The 19,638-nt window shown below is 39.1% G+C and overlaps 1 protein-coding gene across 2 annotated transcripts in view; it reads left to right on the top strand.

The window, feature by feature from the left end:
- Positions 1–7,952: 7,952 nt before the first annotated feature.
- Positions 7,953–19,638, top strand: part of Imp (IGF-II mRNA-binding protein) — an 83,283-nt gene continuing 71,597 nt past the window's right edge. The window contains exon 1 of one of the 2 annotated variants that reach the window (XM_034327411.2): positions 7,953–9,358. In XM_034327411.2, the coding sequence (XP_034183302.1) occupies positions 9,184–9,358 (175 nt within the window). In that variant the 5' untranslated portion in view covers positions 7,953–9,183. The remainder of the gene's footprint in view (positions 9,359–19,638) is intronic. The other variant, XM_034327412.2, reaches the window with a different exon arrangement.

Below are 19,638 nucleotides of genomic sequence, written 5' to 3'. Positions count from 1 at the left end.
TAAAATTCTTTTTCATACCTACCTAACAACCGGTTACTAATAGATTATGTATGTACGCTGAAAATTATACATTTGTAAATTGTAATTAATATTTCATAAGATACAGAATAATGGCGTATAAAGTAAAACGTCACAATCACGAATACATAATACCAACTGTAAAGATTACTCGGAAAATGAATTACAAAAAAGAATTAAAGATGGCTTATAAACAATAAATATTACAAGATATGAGTAACAAAAAATACTGGGAAAGAGGAAATTCACCTCGTGTCATAGCTTTACCGTAAGCCGTCGCAATTCTTTTCTTCGAAGCACAAAAAACAATACGACTCATTTCATATAAAAATAATTAGTAATTGATTCATGTGCCTAAGAGCCATGCAGGAAATCAATATCTAGGAAGTCTGAGAAAGCAGAATGAAAGTGCGTACCATTCACAAGACGGTAAAAAGAAAACTCTATCTCTCACCTATCTTTTACCTGTATGTATATAACTATTCAAGGTAAAAATGTACCTTTCTGATTTCTCGTGAAAAAAATTCATTAACTCAAGTGATACCTATGTAAATAGGCTTCATTGATTAATTAAAATTCATGAAGAAATATTGCATTAATTTCAGTTCAATACGCAGTCTGTTTTAATAGGCAACCAATCATTCTTTATTAAATTAATTAATAAAACGTTTACACAAGCTTTTTCACTAAACTTGCTTTAAAACTATGTAGCATATATATTATTTTGTAATACTTTTATGTCATCAAAATCGGATTAGGTTTTCTATGTTCACCAAATCATCCATGTAAGCTGAAGCTAATTAGAATGAATTTTGAATAGAGTTTTGGGAACTAATTAGGATGAATTTCAAGATAAAATGATTTTTTCTATATTCCACACTAAAATTATTCTACTCTAAGGTTGGTCAGTCAAAACTATTCAAATTGCATCTGCATGAAGTTCGCCAGTTTGCGAATTTTCAGCCGCCATTTATACGCTGGGCCCTTTTGCGAAGGTTGGTGCGCGAACCTGCCCCTTTAGCCACCATATGTGCACGTACGTGTACCTACAATAGGTACACGTGTACATCAGCTATACGGTACGATCCTTGTGTTTGTGATACACGCCATTTTTAATCTTTTGCGGTCCATTTAGTCACTAGATAAATTTAGTTTGTCAATGGGTCTAATTTATTCATAACCAAGACAAGCGAACGCTTAGGACGAGGAACTTTCTTAAGATTTTTCATTTTTGCAGATCTTTCGAAATTCACAAATATTTAATCCTTGAGTTAACAGACATTTTTTAGTTGATTAAACTTTAGTTATTAATATTTGAACGATGATCTGCGAAGACAGCCTTAATTTAAATTTAAAAAAAAATAATTTTCTTTTCCAGTTTCTTGCTTTTTATTGGAATCTTAAGTGGTTAAAAATTTCTGCGCCTAAATTAAATCAAAGTTCCGTTGAATACGTTTCATAGGTCTGAGTCACGATTGATTCGGCTCCATCGTTCGGGAATGAATTAGCTTTTTACCTAATTAAGCTTCTGCCTGAGAGATACACACGAACCTCAAAGAGTTAACCGATTCCGATATTTTCACTAAATAATTGCTCACCTGAAGCGTTGCTTATCTTATGTAAGCACTGAAAAGATCGTTATTTCTCTGAATCCTTTCAATCCGAACGACGTAAATATGTTTCCCGAAAAGCCGACTATTAATATAAAGGACATATTATGCATTTGAATGAATCCCCGTCAAGCTACCCCTCAACAGTATCGAAACATATTACCTAGAATACAAATTATATTTAGATAACGTTACAAATTTACGACTATTATGGAAAGAACGTTAAAATGAAAGTGTTAAATAATTGGTGTCCACAAAGGAATTTCTATCGTATATCTATTAATATACACGATGGATGCAAATGACACCATAAACGTTACGATCGTGGTACGAAATTGTAGAAAATTATAGTTTCGACCTCGAACGCGTTGCACCTTTTCTTGCTCGTTATACCGCGGTAAAAACGTCCTGGGAAAGGAGTAACATCTTTTCGGTGACCGTTAGAATCCTAATTCCGACCCATCAACCGATTGTCCTATTTTAACGCGGTGTAACCACAAGAGACATCATTACTATCCTATCCTATTCTCCATCTGCTCGGATAAACGCATGCTAATCTTAGGAACTAGCTAGCCGTTGGAACAGTCCAACGATACGGGGCGCAATAAGCTATGTAAATGAATTGTATTACGGTAATAAACATTTTCGTTTCCCGCTCGTAAACTGTTGACGAAAAGAAAAGAAAAAAAAAAATCCTTTTACCTGCGATTTATGGCGAGAGGTAAAGGGACAAATTTTTTACCTAACTTTTGCTTGTAAGTTTTTTAATTTCAAAAGCAAATTATCTATTGTCCAAACAAAATACCAACAACATTAAAAAGGAAGAAAAAATTAGAAAGGGAATTTAGGGGAATCCTTGAATATTGTTATCGCCGTTTCTATCCGTGATCTTTTTCCTCGCGATTTCACGCTGGGATAATGGATTCCTCGATCCTTTGGATGCGCTCGTTACCACGGTATTCGTAACGGTTGCAGCTGCCATTGCTGGAACGGTGATAAAGTAGCCTACCTAGCGGCTAACTAAAAGCTAGCCTACCTTTAGGGCCAAGGAAATCAGTAAGAAAACAGAAATCGAAGGGACGTAGGCTGAAAAGCGCAAGTATAATATACTCTTTGTTCCTTTTCGGCGGACAAATTTTCCTGACCGTCAATCAAACTATGAAAGATTACGGTAGAACGGACCCAAAGACAGATAAGGAGATTTTGACGTCCTTCCGAGAAGTACTATGACCATTATTTCAAAATCCTGTCGTAAATTTAGTTGGAAATAAAGATATCTGAGATACACAATTTCTCTTTTCTAATGAGTTAAAGTATTTCTATAGAATAATATATTTTGTTGTAAAATAAGTAACATATTGCTAATTGATAAAATAAGAATAGTTCATTTTTAAATTTCAAATTTCAAACTTTCAATTTGCTACCTTACATTGGTAGTAATAAATTATACCAAAATTTTTGTTTATATTAATCAAAATGGCTTTATCATAGAGTAACGAAAACTTTCTTGAATGACTGTACGAATATCATCTATCACATTAGAACACTTGGTCTCGTTTCTCTAAATAAAATTTTCGATATTATGTTGTCCCATATTCCTATAACTGATATAAATTAATTGCCACCAAAGAATGTTAGGGATTTTACAGATAAAAAATGATAAGGTTCAGTTTATCTTACGGAACAGTACACCATCGTCCCGTAAATCGAAGAATAGAGGATGATTCAAGCCTTTCGATGGCGATATTTTGCAAGGTTTCTGATTCTGGGTGAAATTTTTCATCCGGTTCCATCAAAGATGTCCTCGAAAACTAGGTGCGAGCGTTGCCCTCGCGACTAATCATTCGGTAGGAATTACAGCGGGTCGAGTCGGGCCTTTCCCCAATCTCCCGGCCTTCGTATAAATCTTATTCCGCGGAACGCTCGTTTCTCGCCAGTCAGAAATGTAATTCCCTAGTTCCCGCGGGCATGTACTCGAAAGAACGAGAAGAAAAGCGAAACGACACGACTAGATACGGATTTTTGGACGGAAAACGCGTATAATCGAGGTAGAGGTCGTAATTCAGCCGATTATTCGTACACGCAAAGGGCCAAGGATTTATTGCTGGTGGAATAGTTTTTCTAGGCCAACATGCTAGAGAGCCGCTAGAGAAATAGAGGAAGGGGCACGGGGATCGTTTCGAAAAAGGGGGGTAAAAGAAGAAGAGGGAAGAGGGGAAGAGGCCATCCGGGGGCAATGCCAGCTGCGCTACCGTAACATAACGAAACCTAAACGCACAGGCGCCTTCTACCAATAGGAACCAACTGTTCATTAGACTGTTGGTACAGGCTGTTCCAAATTGTCTACGACCACGACCGACTGCGAGGGTGTAGACTACGAGGAACGATTAGATCTTGCCTACGACCAGAATTCTGAAAGGCCTTGGAACTGATTTTTTGCCTACCATGGAGCCATCATTGGAAACTGTTCTCATTTTCCTCCTTTTCTACGAATTAATACGATTTTGTTTATTTGGTATGAAATAAATGCGCATCATTCTTTCAATGTTTGCTAATTCGTGACCTATTAGAAATTCATAAATTAAGAATTAGAAATAGACTTGGACTTAGAATTAGAATTAGAATTAGAATTAAAATTAGAGTAATAATTGCTTGGGTTTATGCAGGGATAAGGATATTTTTAATAAATTAAAAAAAATAAATTCATAATTATACTGATGCACATTGCAAATTTCAGAGTATTTCGGTGATTGCATACTGTTACCGTATCAATGGTTTGAGTCACTAAAAAATGAAGAATACAAAAGGATAATTTAGTGTACTACTTCTCACTTTGAATTTTTAAATAATAAAGTATCTTAATTTTAAAATATATAATCATTTTTTTCCATTTTACAGTATTTAACAACACCTGCAAGAAAAAGTGCATCAAGGTTGAAAATAAACACAAGTATTTTTGATTTGCATTGTTTCACTAGCGGAAAAAACGTTTCAACATCGTATAATACAAAGAAAAGATTAAGTTAAAAAAAATGATTATGATTATATTCAAATAAAAGGTGTTATAACCGTAACGAAACTATGCAAATTGCTGATGGTGCCAAAAAAGCCTCTAGCGACAGATGCGGGGCCGAATTTCGTACTTTGGAAGCTGGTAAACAGAAACCGCAGCTGCTTTGCTGGCAAGTAAGAGATCTCCTAAACCCTAACTTATCGACTGCCATCACGCGTTGGTAATTTATTCTAACCCATAAAAAACAACCTGCATATTTATAATACAAATGCAAAATACTTTAATCAATTGATCCTCGCGAGCGATATGCTTGTTTACTCCAAGCTTTCATAAACAGAAATCATTCTAATACAAATGCTTTTTCTAAACATTTACCTACTTTCATTTTGTTTCATAGAAATGCTATTATTCATTTCAAATGCAATAAAAATTATTTATAATCAAATTAAACAGAAGGAAAAATTCTTTTTCGCTTAGGTCCCATTTAAATATACCCATTTCTAAGTTTCTCTATTATAGAATTACAATGCGTTATCGATCGGTATTCCAATCTTTAAAAAGACATTAATTAATTAAAAAAAATTATTATTATACGAGAAAATGTTTTTTATGAAGGGGGAAGACATTTTCCACGTGAAAATGTGAGTTGATTTTAACTAAATGGCCAAGAATAATGGCAATTTTCCTATCACAGTAATGGCAGAAGAGAAATGACAAAAAACAATTATTATAGAAAATAGTAATATCAACCTAAACATGGCGACCACTATTTTTACCATATTGTGCAGAAACAGGCGGTAGATCTCGGATGCAAAATGCATTTTGGATTCGGTCAAAATGAAATCCCATAATGTGTATACAATCGTAGCAGCTGCGAATCCAACAGACTGTACAGTAGCTTTCCAATTCCTTTTTCCGTTGGGTTTTCCCTTGTCCCTTTACCCTATTCACAGGGGACCAAAAGAAGGAACAAACTGGAGGAAGATCTATTATTGATGGAAAGTGTAGGCAGCAGTGACTAGAACAATAAATCAATATCAGGAAATGAAAAAACAACTAAATGAATCTATATTAACCCTTAGACGGTGGACAGCTGAGACAGAAACGATTTCAATTTAACTCTATTCTATTTTCATTTCCTAAATTTTAGACTATTCACTATGTTCCCTTTATTTTCGTTAAGAAAGACAAGCATTTTCTAAAACATATAATATAAAAATACCTTCGCAATAATATTTAAATATTTGTCCCTAAATATACATGTAACAATGTTATTTCTTATTGTAAAATTAAGCATAATATTCTACTAATAAAACTCTATTTGCGAAATATATTATTGCATTTTAAATTTTACTAGTTACGAATGGTCATTAATTCTGTAATTAATACATATTTTTATATGTTTCATCGTTATCCTTATGAAATAAACGGAAACAATAAGTTTTAAGCTTCAGCAAGTATTTCCTGTAGATTCGACTGGTTTTACACAAGCTGGAAGAGCCTTCGTAATATCCTGTGGCTAAGTTTCCTTTCCATACGTCTCTAAGGACGCCCCCATTAAACGGTGGACAGGGGTAATCGAATAGTTCTAAGCTACCGGAGGGTCAGAATAGGCGTTCTAAAATTGGGAGGGGTACATAGGGGAACACGAAAACCGGATGGCACGTTGAAATGTAGTCGACTATATTCTGAATATCCAATTCTCCGTTTCTGAACATAATTTTTATTTCGATAGTAATACCATTTCCCTGTCTATTCATTTTCTAACAGATTGCAGCAAAAAATTTCATATTTGCACGTTAATTTGCTATCGTGCATATTACATATGCTAATGCAAAAATACTTAAATTCTAATTTCCAAAACATACATACTTGTAATATCTTTTTAGTGATAGAATCTATGCATAATAATATTTTGGAAACTGCAGAAAATAAATTGCGTTCATTAAAATTATCTTATGTAATTTGTAAATGTCATAAAATATCATTATGAATGACCGGCGCTGTAGTTAGATATAATAAAGCCATTACTCCGTTAATATCTCTAAAGCTGATTTCTTTATCTCATCTAAATACCAATTATAAGTTATGGTATTCTAGGTAATTGATCATTACTTATAAGTTGCGTCTGACGATGCCGCTAAAGCTGGGCAGGTGAATAGAAGCAACATGGACGCAATTTCTTCTTTTTCCAACCTCTTACCCTGAGCACCCTGACCCTGGCCACATTGGCAGCTGTCTCACTCCACCCCTTTTGTAGGCATGGCACTACTCTAACGTAAGAACGAATTTGTCTATCCCTGCAGAGCTTGCAGTGGTAGCTCAAGACTATCAAAAATTCATCTCCCTTTTTCCCTCCCAAAACATTCCCATAACAAATATATCCTATAAATTAACCAATCAAAATTAATGTTTATTGTAAAAACTGTAATTTGTCCCAATTATTTTCTTGAATTTTTTATACAAAATTTCAAATCAACGGATCATCGTTTGAACTTTCACTATGTACACGAAAGATTGCAAAATAATTCTCCAGCGATCGCTGGTCACTATATAAATGCAAATGTAAAATTAAGATACGAATCTATGCTGGTCTAGCATGGTTCCCAAAGACGCTCGATGAAAGAGACAAGAGAATAAAGAAAAAAAGGTCCGATAGATTCGTGCAACATTCTTAATATACATATCAAGAGTGGTGTATAAGAGCAAGGAACTCGTTAACTATGCTGGCTTACGTCGAAAACACCCGGTAGATTTCTGCAGGAACCGAACGCGCAACGGCGTGTAAGAAAGAGTAAGTAAAACGTGAACGAAACGGTGGGAGAAAGAGGAAGAGAAAGAGGTACGCGGTGCCGCGCGTTCTTCGTTCAGCCTGAGACCGCGTGCACGCGTACAACGATGCATACATCCATACGTTTTCTACTCGCGTAGACGCATGCTCGTATGGGTTTCGCGCGAGCACGTTATGCACGCGAAAACGAGCGAGCGCGTAACACAGACAAGCACGTTGCCGGCTGCGAAAACCGGCGTGCAAAAATCCTCCAATCGGGAGTAGAGGCGTGAGTCGGTGGGGTAAGCCACGTGGTCTGGTAACGACCAATCGGGGACGAGGCGGTCGCGAATTTCGAGTCGGTTTCCCGCTTGGTGCTTGGAACTTCTAGTTGCTAGAGCAAGATGGACAGTTAGAGGGAAAAAAAGAGTGAGAAAGTGCAACAAGCGACTAGCAAGGAGGAGACGGGACGGTTTTATAGCGGATTAAAAAGGAGCGAGAAAGAAGGAATCAGGGTTGTAAAAAAGGGAGAAGAGCGACGAGTTTGCATCGCATTGCCCCCCAGGACACGCGAAAGAGGGAACGAGAGAGGAGCGAAGGAGTAACAGAGAGACGGATCGAGACGCGTTGAGGTGGAGAAAGAGAAAGAAAACACGCCGAATGAGAGTGCCCCTCAGACGTTGTGTCGTGGTCTAGCCAAAGAGACAAGAGCCTGGTAGGAAGGTGCGTCGTGGTCGCAAAGAGAGGAGAGAGGAGAGGAGTGAACAAGAGAGAGAAAGAGAGGAGGAGTCGCTGGGCACACGGTGAATCGTCAAGAGAACGGTCAACTTCGCGTCCCTTAACCTTAAAAAAATTTCAAGAGTCGTTTCTAAAGAAGAGACCAACGTAGTCGTGGAGTTTGTAGTCCGGCTGATCGGTCGTCGCACAGTCATCCTCGTCGGTTTGTAGGATCTAGCTGCCTCCAGGGACATCCACTACAACCGGAAACACACGCCAGGTTTGTGTACTACCGGTGCCGAGTCGACGTGACACAGAGAGTCGTTGTATCACGGATCGAGCGGGAAATAGACAGCCGTTTACGCAGAGGAAACGAAGAAAGAAGAAAACAAAAGACAGTATATAGAGGCAGGAACGCTTAGAAGATCGTTCAAGATATCACGGAAAAACCTCTTGTGTCCGGTTCGTTCTTTTTTTTGGTGTGCTAGCGCGAAAATCACGCCGAGTATCACGCGAGAAAGACAATCGTGTTCGCCAGGATATTCCGAGATATAGAAATAATCGAAAGAAAAGAAAAGAAAAAAAAAAAGCAGCCGTAGAGAACAAGATCCTGACAAAAGCGCGCTCTCGTGTTCGTTTCCTTCTACGTGACAAACAGGATCGTCCAACATCGTGATCGTGGTCGTGGTCGTGGTTATCCGCGGTAACGTACGTGTAATTCGTTGTCCAGAGGACAGTTAACGATCTCCACGAAACGTGCGGTGCTCGTGTCGTCCTCGTCGTCGTCGTCTTCGTCTTCGCCCTCATCGAATTCGTTTACGATCTCTATCGGTGAAATCCCCCTTTATCCCGTGTCTCCTGGTGCGAAACATTCGATCGTTTCTTTTTCGGTATTCGCGTCGTGATCATCATCCCCGTTGGCGTGTGTATACCATCGCCAGCGACCGTTTCGTTGAATCTCGCGCCACCGAGCTACAAGTTTTTCAAGCCACGTGACCGAGACCGTTATCTCGGGGAAAACTGCCACCATAGCGTCCAAGATCGAACCAACCACCATGTCGAAGCTCTACGTGGGTAATCTACCGTCGGACTGTAACGAGGGTGCTCTCAGACAACTATTCCAGGATCATAATTTGTCGTGCACCACGATCCTGGTCAAACGAGGCGGCTACGCGTTCGTCGACTGTACCGATCAATCCGTAGCCGATCGTGCGATCGACAAACTTAACGGTGAGTCCCGAATCAACGATTAAAATCAGATAACGCTTGGATAGATAACTTTGCTAAGCTCCTCTGTTACGTTTAGTCGGTATCGGCTGTTGCTACGCCGATACCTTCTGTAAAGATGCTTTTTACTAATCCTGATAATATGTCGCTACGTTTATGCTGCTGCTGCTTTTGCTATTACGCTACAGGCCCTGCTGTCACTGTTCCATGACCGAACGAAGAAGGAGAATCTTTGCTATGGGAGACCACTATGGACTTAACGGAGGCTTGATCATTTCATTTGCAACTTATCGAACGCTTTTATCGCTTTACGCAATCTTGTACCTTTGGGAACAATAATTTATTGCAATCTGCACGCACTAGAAACACTATCGTCGTTGAAATCCAAACTCGAACGAATAATATTTAAAGAAATTCTTTTCTAACTAGTGTGCGTTCCGATTGTAAACGCTTGTATATACATACATATGCTTTTTTTAAATTAGTTTGTAAGATATTTTCAAGTAGAAATATAAAATTTGGCACGCTTGTATATACGCTTTACACCATTTGCTTTCCTGCATTTTTACTCTGCTCCCTATACCCCGATCGAAAGATCAATATCCTGTATATATATATATATATATATATATATATGAGTAATCAACCCCAATCCAATCTACGTAATTAATATACTATATTGCATCTTCGCGATAACCTATATTTGTACGGTAGAGACAAGTTCACGTTGTTATTGAACGAACCGATCGTCAATTATATTTCGCGACGACAGAACAATCGCGTCCTGTCGTTGATCGTCCAATTTTCACCGTCATGTAACCAAGAAAATATTTCGACGAAAATCATGAGAATTATAAAAATCATCTGTCGATTCATTAGAACTGTAAATATAGAAGCGAAACAAAGGAACGTTTGTGAATTATCTGCTTCGAAATGAACAACCACTGTTCGTTGTCTATCAGTTTGAGAGCCTCTGCTCGCGACCTCGAAAATACTTCCGCCGAAAAAAGATTCATCTTTTCATTTTCATCGAATAACTTATCCGCGATGAATAGCCGCGCGTTCTTTCTAACGTATTTCAATATTTTCACTCGGTTCAATTTCAAACGCAATCGTCTCTGTAAATAATTATGCAAAGATTTCTATGTAAAGGAAAAAAGAAAAAGAATAAGTTGCTTTTCAAATTACTCCTAATATCGGCGGGAGAGACTATACTCGTGTCGTGTGGAAAACTTATCCACGTGGTGGAGAGGCGCACGCATCAGCAAGATGGCGGAGCCGGTTGTACCGGCAAGGTCACGCGTGTGGGTTTCGTCTTTGAGATAAGTTTCTGATAATCGTCCGTGTCGCTTACAACGAACTGCGTTGATCGATACGATTACTTTACTGGCCGTACGACTCGGTAATAATGGGAATTTTCATATTGAAAAGAGAGAAGAAATAAATAGGAATTACGATAGTATCGTACGAGCGATAACGCGTCGCCAATCGAACTGATTGAAATTCAATTATCGCTAATATCGACAAAATTTCGTCCAGATAACTTGTACGTAATATGCGATCCCGAATCAAAATATATATTAAAGGGTTAATAATATTTAAGGGTTAAAATTAGTAAAGATAATTTTTTTATTCTGTAACTAAGAATTGTTCAAATTTGGGAATCGTTCGAAGATCCTTTAATTTTTTCGCAAAATGTTATGTCTGCGATATAAATCCTGACCCTACGTACTGAATTTCATCCTCGCCGGGAGATGTTAGATCGATACTCGGCTATAGACGAACCATGCCAGCACGTTGGCGATTCTCCCGCCTAAAAAACGTGGTCAAGGTCGCGTCTGTACGCGTGACGTATGGTTCCCCACTGGCTCCATGTCGAGGTTAAAATTTACATCGTGAAATACCGTCGACTTCGTCTCGGCTTGGCCGTCGAAATCGGTTAGTCACACTCGTCGTACGCGACACGGCCATGTTAAATCGGGTAAATCCAGATCATAAATTTCCTTGATGACTTTGTAACTGGTGTACACCGACTACGTATGTAAGTCTATCACTCGTGTATCAACGTGTACTATATCGGATCGATGCATTACCTCTATCGTTTTCGAACGTTTCAAAATACTCTCAGAGTCTTTATTATTGTATCAGATTTTCAGGAAAGTTTCTGCCATTTTCAAAATTGTCTATTTTCGCTGGTAGACTGTCTCATTATTTGTTTTTTGCTAACATAAAAATGCTACTTTAATCGAGGATTTCAAAATGGCACGTTTATTTTTGTTAGTCTACGCTTATTTTGAATAAACCGTATCTATCGTTAGACCAATCGTCGTGTACTACTGTATGGTATACGAACCGAGGAACAGTGATAAGAAAAAGATCGATGTCACGAGAAATGAGAAGAATATTCAGTTACCCAGGAGACTGAAACGATCTAGCTGACACCGGTTAACGAGACCACTTATGCATGTAATTGCAAAACGATTCGTTTCGTGTCGAACGACCGCAAAGACTGTCACGTTCGTGACAGTCCCTTACATGCGAGATGCCAATCGGCTCGTAATTGACGATAAATTCTCTTTCTGAATGTCCAGAAAGTGACGTCGAGATACGATATTTGTATCCCTCGTTTCAATCTCTTTCGCGTTTTAATGAATTTTTAACGAGTTAATAATTTCAATGATTTCACCAGCAATTATTGTGTATACTGCACGTCGGACAATCGGGTGGTATGGTATGCGAGCAGGTAAAAAAAATGTCGACAGGCACGCAAAATGTAGCAAAAGAATAGCCAAAAAGAACGGTCGGCTTGCTTAGAAGCTGGGTTGCAAGAAAGAGGAACGGTATATACGAACATTGGAACGATTCATAGGGAATAGTTCTCTCCCTCTATTTCGTTAGCAATACAGAAGGCTCAGTCGTTGCTCCTGCAGCACTGGTACATATGTATATGGGGCTGAACCTTGGATACAATGCCGTGTGCCGAGAACGTTACCGCCAAGTACAGAACTAGTTTGGTGGGTTGTGTTACGTTTTAGACCAACTAAACTAAGGCTAGTCGCGGTTAAACTACACCAGACTACAAGCACCGACATCCATTTACCGACGACTCGAGTTTCTTCATAAAAGCTTACAAAATCATTAACTAGAATTTTTGTCTAGGAAGACTAGGTGCTTCGGCAAGAGGGTTCTAAATACAAACTTGTTTAAACAAAAATTACTTCATTCTATGATAATATAAATTTCTGTACTGTAAATACGTTTTGGAGCACCTTCCAAAATTGCCACTTGTCCGCGAAAGAATTAGCATTCTTCTTCTCTGTTTTTTTTTTTTTGAACGCGTTGAATCATCCTGATCTAAAGGCGTCCTTACTATTTCATTGAAAGAAATAGACTATAATAAAAAAAAAAGCTTTTAACGTTGTCGTGGTCTGTTCGTTTTGGGTTCGATGAATCAACGTGTATCTAACGCAGCCCGAGAGGCGAGAAGGAAGTGTAAGAGAGTGATTCAAAACCTTCCCGAGAAATTGGTGTGACTTATATTTTATCACGAATAACAAAGTTTCCATTAATTTTAAAACATTTTTTTGATTAGTATTTTATAGACGATTGAAATCACTTTTCATAATTATGACACTGAAAAAAGTAGAATTCGATGATGCAAAGTGCTTGAAAAAAAGAAATCCCAGACAAAATGTCGCATTAATGCAACATCGATCGTTAATGGATCGGGACACAGAGATTCCAGGAACTCTTGAATCACCCTCTTACTTTTAATCGCGGTTTCGCAGTTGTCCATGGCTCGGTCTGCTTGATTTGTCGCGTGCCTGCTATAAGACCACCACCTGCCCTCCAGAAGAAAAAAGAGTTACCTGTTAACAGTGCACCGGTAACCGACACTTATGCATGTGGAACTTTACGATTCGGTTTCGCTTAAACCGCAAACGAAACCCTCGCCGGTGCTAAATAATAATATCAATTTAAATCGAAGAAATGGTAATCCAACGTTAACACGTACGATCTCATTACGATAAAGAAAAATTTCTCCAGATCGTGTGAAACGTTATTACTAGCGTTATCCGTTTCAAGATCTCATCTTATCGATCTACATCGGAGGAAGCGCCGCGGATGCGGCAACCCCGAAAAGGAAACACGCGTAACAGATGCGATTTAAGTTAATTACATCACGCGGATACATCGTGCAAATGAAAATCATTCGATCGAACAGCCTTACCGCAACTTTTCATGGCTATTCGTTCGACGCGAGCAGTGTACCGAAAAAAGACTTCGTACCAGCTATTTTATCAGTCGTTATCTATTTCTACCGATGACTACCAAGTCCAAAATTTTATCGCGCTTTCTAGCATCGCTCGAGTAGTAGACTGTACTCGTTCCTCGATATTACGGTGCGTTTAATAAATATTATTCCCTGAGAAAGATACGAATGTATGATCAAATGTTTTTCTTTTTTGTAATTGATAACAATTGAACGATTAATTTGTTCGAGGAATGCGTAAAACAACTCCGTTTTTTGTCGATATTTTTTTACGATATTTTGTTATGAAAATTTGTTTAATTAAATGTCGCGTTAAAAACAACAGTGAAAAATAACTGGATCGAACGTCGTCGCGACTGTACAGTTTAAACGCAAAAAGTGTTTGCGCGTCTGCAAAGAGGAAGTGCTATCTTTAGAGCGACGAAAAGAGGGTGTGCGATGTCTCTTCTCGTTCTCGTTTTCTTTTTCATCTAACCATTCGCTTTCATTAACTGAACGAGCCTTTGTGACCAGGAGCGAGAAATCCATTGTGAGATATCAGCACACTCGTTACTACGAAATGAATGAAACGTAATAATTTCATGTGTTCGGTATTACTCAATCGCGTCTCTCGACGTTTAATTGCGTCTCTTGCGACGATAAAATCCTCTTGTTACGATGACATTGTACGGTGATAATCCTTTTTTTTTTTATTCCCTACTTGTTCCAACGTTCCAATTTTTAATACGTATTACCTCATTAAGAACTTTATTCCTTACAATAATAACTGAATATTAAAAAGACCGGGCCTTAGTTTGAATTACTTCAACTGATTTACAGATGAATCAATGATAATCAAAGATATATTAATTGGTTTTCAATCAACAATCGATGGTATCGAAAACACTATTAATATTCTTCACGCTTTCGATAAGTAAAGTGTTAATTAGTGATATTTGTCTAATACCGGTTATTATCAGAATTGAAAAACAAATGTCATAGCACGAGTGCGAGACGTGTAATTCACTTTTTGATTCAAGATATAAATCGATTGTTCGAAAGACGATGATGGAAATGAAATGAAATCGGTATCGGTAATAGAAGCGATAACGATACACAATAGGTAACCGCGTGAAATTATCCCAACTCGCAGCTTCTATTTCGAGTGTTTCTATATCGGCCTCGCCGGCAATTCACTATTTTCCCCGTTGCCCTCCCACGCGGCGACCTTTTTTTCTTTCTCTCCCTCTAATCTATATTGTCTTCGTCTATCGTGGCCTCTGTTCAAGTCGAGGAACCTTTGAAGACACGTGTTTGTTTTAGATACACGGCCGTTGACTTCGCAGGCCAAGTAACCGTGTTATATACCGCTCGGCTACTCCTATATCCTCGACGCCACACTGTTTCGGAGGGGAAATCTTTCCTGCCTCTACGTATCGTGTGTGTACTCAAACTCTATCAAACTCAAACTGTCCGACGAACGAAATCCCCGGACTTTTCACTCGTCTCGTATTTTTCCAATGGAAAAGTAGGTGCGCTCCTCTTTATCGTATCCTATCGTTATCAACGGCCGTTTTTCTATGCGATAGCGTCTCCCTAAACCGCGCTTACGTAATTCCTATTTTTAACGGATAGCCGAGTCTATGTGTGTAGTGCGTGCATGTTGCTACATATCGAGCAACGTTACATTCACGATCAACTATATCCGACACAAAATGCAATGCAACCCCTAAAAAAGAAATCCGCGTTGCGTGGGGTCTGTCGTATTTATTAAGAAAGCCCGTTGTAAATCTTATCGGGAACGCATCGGAAAGGCATCTTGCGTTCGATAAATTACCGGCGAAACGATCTACTTTCCCCTTTCCACTTCTTTATGACAAGGGGGGAAAAACGATCGAAAGAGAATGGGAGAAGCAACGTCCGCCAGTTGCGGCGGCAACGAATCCGTTTGGGCCCCACGTGCGCGTAATTGTCAGGTACGAAGAAAGAAACCCGAATCTTTCGACAGGTGTCAATGAACCGGACAACGACGTATCCATCGAAGGATAACCGAGAAAGACAGGAGGAAAGGAAGATCGATGGATAGATAGAGAAAGATGGAGAGAAGAGGCACGGACAGCTCGTTCGCACCTGCCTCTGTCATATACTAAACGGAGCTCACGGTGATTTTGCATTTCGTCAACAGACACTTTGCGATACTGATTTTCTGCCGCGAATCGAGGAGCAATTTTTGATTAACCCATTTGCTACTATGTATATAAAACGCGAGATCTCGTGGAAAATGATTAAAAGAATGATTGAAGGTGCAGGGAGGGATATGGAAAGGGTTAAACTTATCGTAGAAAAATTGCATCGGCATGGCGCCATTAATCTCCGAACGAGCGGATATTATTTTAATTCTCAAGTCTCGGAGCGAGCCTCGTTCCGAGAAACGCCGCCCTTTGTCCCGGTCGGCTCCACGAAAGAAAAGTGACCGAGTGATTTAATCTACGAACGAACGGAGACCCTGGTGGATTCCTTCTGTTACTTCGCTCTTCCCTTATGCTTCTTCTTTTCTTCCTTTCCACTGGCGCGTTTCTTTTTTTTGCCTATCGAATTCGACGATTCGCCTCCGTGTAAAACCCATTGCTCCAAGAAAATCGCGTCAAAATTATCATTCCCGATCTTCCGTTCAATCAGCTAACGAGAGACTCGTTTAGATAACGGCAGCAAATTCGCGTGTATTAAACGCGACGCACTTGGTAAATTGTCGTCGATGAAACGGATAAACACGGAGAAACATACGCGTCCTCGAAAACTCGATTTACTATGTTAAGATAGGAGTCGTCGGATGATACCGGCGTGTGTACGTGTTTTCATCTTATTAGCACCGGGGGAATTCGTGAAACGACTCGGCAACGTTATACAAACTCGAAACTCTGAACTTTGTTCGCTAATAGATAAAAGTCGTTATCGCGAATGGCATGCTTCGACGTGTAATTTTATTAATCTAAACTACAAATAACCAGCCGATCAGACTCGCGAACTGTTAAACGCGCAAACTAAATGAAAAGATATTGAAAACGTTAATAATCGAACAAATTAAACGAGATGCTTTCAGATAGAACGTGAGTCGTTTAATTTTTCGTTACCGAAGACCACTGATAACCATGAAACGCTATCAATCTCTTACGAGTGATTTACTATGTGATGCAATCGTATTCACGATTTCATTGACCACCAAAAATCGTAAGTCGAGCCTGGTCGACAACCGTAATATTTCACGTTTCGATAAGATACGGAGTCGAGAGACAGTGCATTTGGAATACAGTACTCTACTATTTCATTTTAGCTACCCCTGATTTGATATGTTACTTTGAGAACCGTATTCTTGCAAATTTAAGTTCATCCGAGGGTTGTAATTCGAATAGTAAAACTGTAAAAGAGTATTCGCGTAAAATTTGATGGGTTTCGGTAACGGAGTAACAGGGTTCCCTCAACAGATTCCCTCGATTTTGGGCTATCCGATTTCCCAGTTTCGTCGTAAAACAGGCGACACTCCTACCGTCCCGTTTGCGGGAATACATGCTGTTTCTAGGAAGAAACTCACCTCGTTTCATTTTTTACGAAGGAAACTGTATACTATACACCGTAGTTATTTTCGACGCAGCCGACTACGGGAAGAATATTGATTGATACGTCGCATTTAATGAATTTTTTCCACGAATCGTTGTTACTACAAGTTGTATGCTTTATACGAATTCCTGAGAAAAGTGTCTCGCTGATACGAGAGGCGAGACATTGGACAAATCAATTTTTAATCAAACGTCTTATTACTTTATAATCGCGACCTGGTTAATGGAGATTCTATTATATATTTTTTCTAATAAATAAATAAATGAATAAGTAATAAAATAAATAATAAATGCTTGAGGATTTAAAAATGAAATAATACAAATATATAGCATCAATTTCTCAGGTTTGATAATTTAACTTAATTTAATTCAATTTAATTGCTAAAAATCAGATCGAAAACGCGCGTCTACTCTAAAAATACCCCCTCAGGCTATTCCTATGAGTTATCCGTGAGTAGATTAGTTTGCCAGGAAACGCTTGCAATGTAAGCGTAGCCTTAAGGCCGAGATTTTGCGTTTGCCGCGCTTTCTACGGATTCTCCAGTCAGGACCTATCTTAACGTGCGTGGGCCCATTCGCTTCATTCGGCAAACTAACCTACCCGTCTAAGTAATCCATTGTGCTTCTGGTGCTCTCTTTGTGTGGCCGCTCTCACGCTGAGAGCGCGGCACAAGGGTGTGCGACAAGGAACCGAGAAACCGAGTGAGTTTGGCGGGAAAAAGAGCGAGCGAGGAGGCGAACAGGATGAAGAAAGAGGGTGGAACCGAGGACGAAAGATAGAGGGAAAGAGAAAGAAATATGCCACAAGGCCAACCGAGTCTGAAGCAATTTTTGCTTTACTCTTTTGCCAGGCCGAAAACGAGCGTGGCTCCGACCGACTAACTGCTCCAATTTTATTTACCGCGTCGCGTTAAGCTTTCTACCGCGATATCACCACGATATTTCCTCGCCACGCGCGACAATTTCCACACGTACACTCTTCTCCGTCTCTCTAATTTTTCTCTTATTTATTTATCACGAAAGCGACGTTACACGCAAAGATATAGTGTCTTCGACCGATATTTTTCTTCGTTTAGTAAGAAATATCCGTCCTGCTATTAATGGACACACCGAGGTACGAATGTCGCTCGTTTCTTAACGAAAAAATCATTCGGACCGCTCGCCTTTACAGACCTTTCCCGCTTTCTTCTACCGATACGAAATTCAGATTAATACCATGCCATCGTGCATCGTACGCTTAATTATACTCCGTTAGAAAGTATAACCAGTCACGCATGTTAGATCATCTAACGTTCGTCAATGTCTTCATCAACGCGACGGACTTTACTTTTTTCTCTCCTATGAAAATATTACCCTCTTTAGTTAGAATGTTCTATCTATTATCTATTCAATTTTTTTAATATTCTTTGGAATATTTGGAATTTGACAGTGAACGTTATTCACGATTCTGGTAATCAAGAGATCGATCGATCGAACGTGGAACAACGTCCCGTTGATCCGGTGCGATTTTGACCCGTGACACACGATTCAAACGATTTCCGTGGGACTGAACTAGCGAGTTGTAACTCAATAGTAATTTATGTACCTAGCCGTGGCAACCGCCGTGTCCAAGGCATCGGTATTCAGCATTGGCCTGGAATGCGCAACAGGAACCTGTTCTCATTCCCATTCCCATTCCCGCTCAGCGCTACCCAAATATTTTATTACTTCCCCGTGGAGCCGGTGCTCTCTCTTTCTCTTTCTCTCATTCGCTACCCCTCTTTATCTCTACCTATCTTTCCTCTTCTGCCCTCTCGCTCCCTTCCTGTTTCACAAGCGCAAGAAACTCTTCGCTGTTATGTCATCCTGTAAGGCTCGCCTTATCGTTGTAACAATATTTCTTAATATTACAGTTACATTTGTCAAGATCTCGAAAACAACCACGAAAATCATCGTTCTCGGAATCCTTGCGATTTCGAGTAAAATAAAGTATATTTTGTCTGTGTCTGAACAATTTAAATTTTCATTTATTAGAACAGTAAAATTGTTTACTTGGAAGTTTCTATTTTCTGAAAATTTTAAAGAAAATTCAAAAATTCAATCAAATTATTACATAATCAATAAAAATGACAAATGTCCCGGTAGTTGCAGCGGCCAGTGTACGGAGTGCATCGAAAAACCGTTTCGGAGTATCGAGTAGCGAGATAACGAAAGACGCTGCACCAGCGTCTCGGATGTAAAGTTAACGTTACCTTGGTCGGTGAAGCTATCGGATATCGAAGTGACGGCGTTTTTATTAATAACGCGTAACGTTATAAATAAACGTTGATAACCGATAAGCTGGTTCATGATTATTCTTTTCGCGACTCGACAATTGTTTCGGCGATTACATCGATTTATATTTCAACGTTACGAAAGACTCATTCGCGTAAAGAAAG

The sequence above is a fragment of the Osmia lignaria genome, chromosome 14, assembly GCF_051020975.1.
Source record: "Osmia lignaria lignaria isolate PbOS001 chromosome 14, iyOsmLign1, whole genome shotgun sequence".
Classification (NCBI taxonomy): domain Eukaryota; kingdom Metazoa; phylum Arthropoda; class Insecta; order Hymenoptera; family Megachilidae; genus Osmia; species Osmia lignaria.
This window is presented reverse-complemented; position numbering and strand designations above follow the sequence as displayed.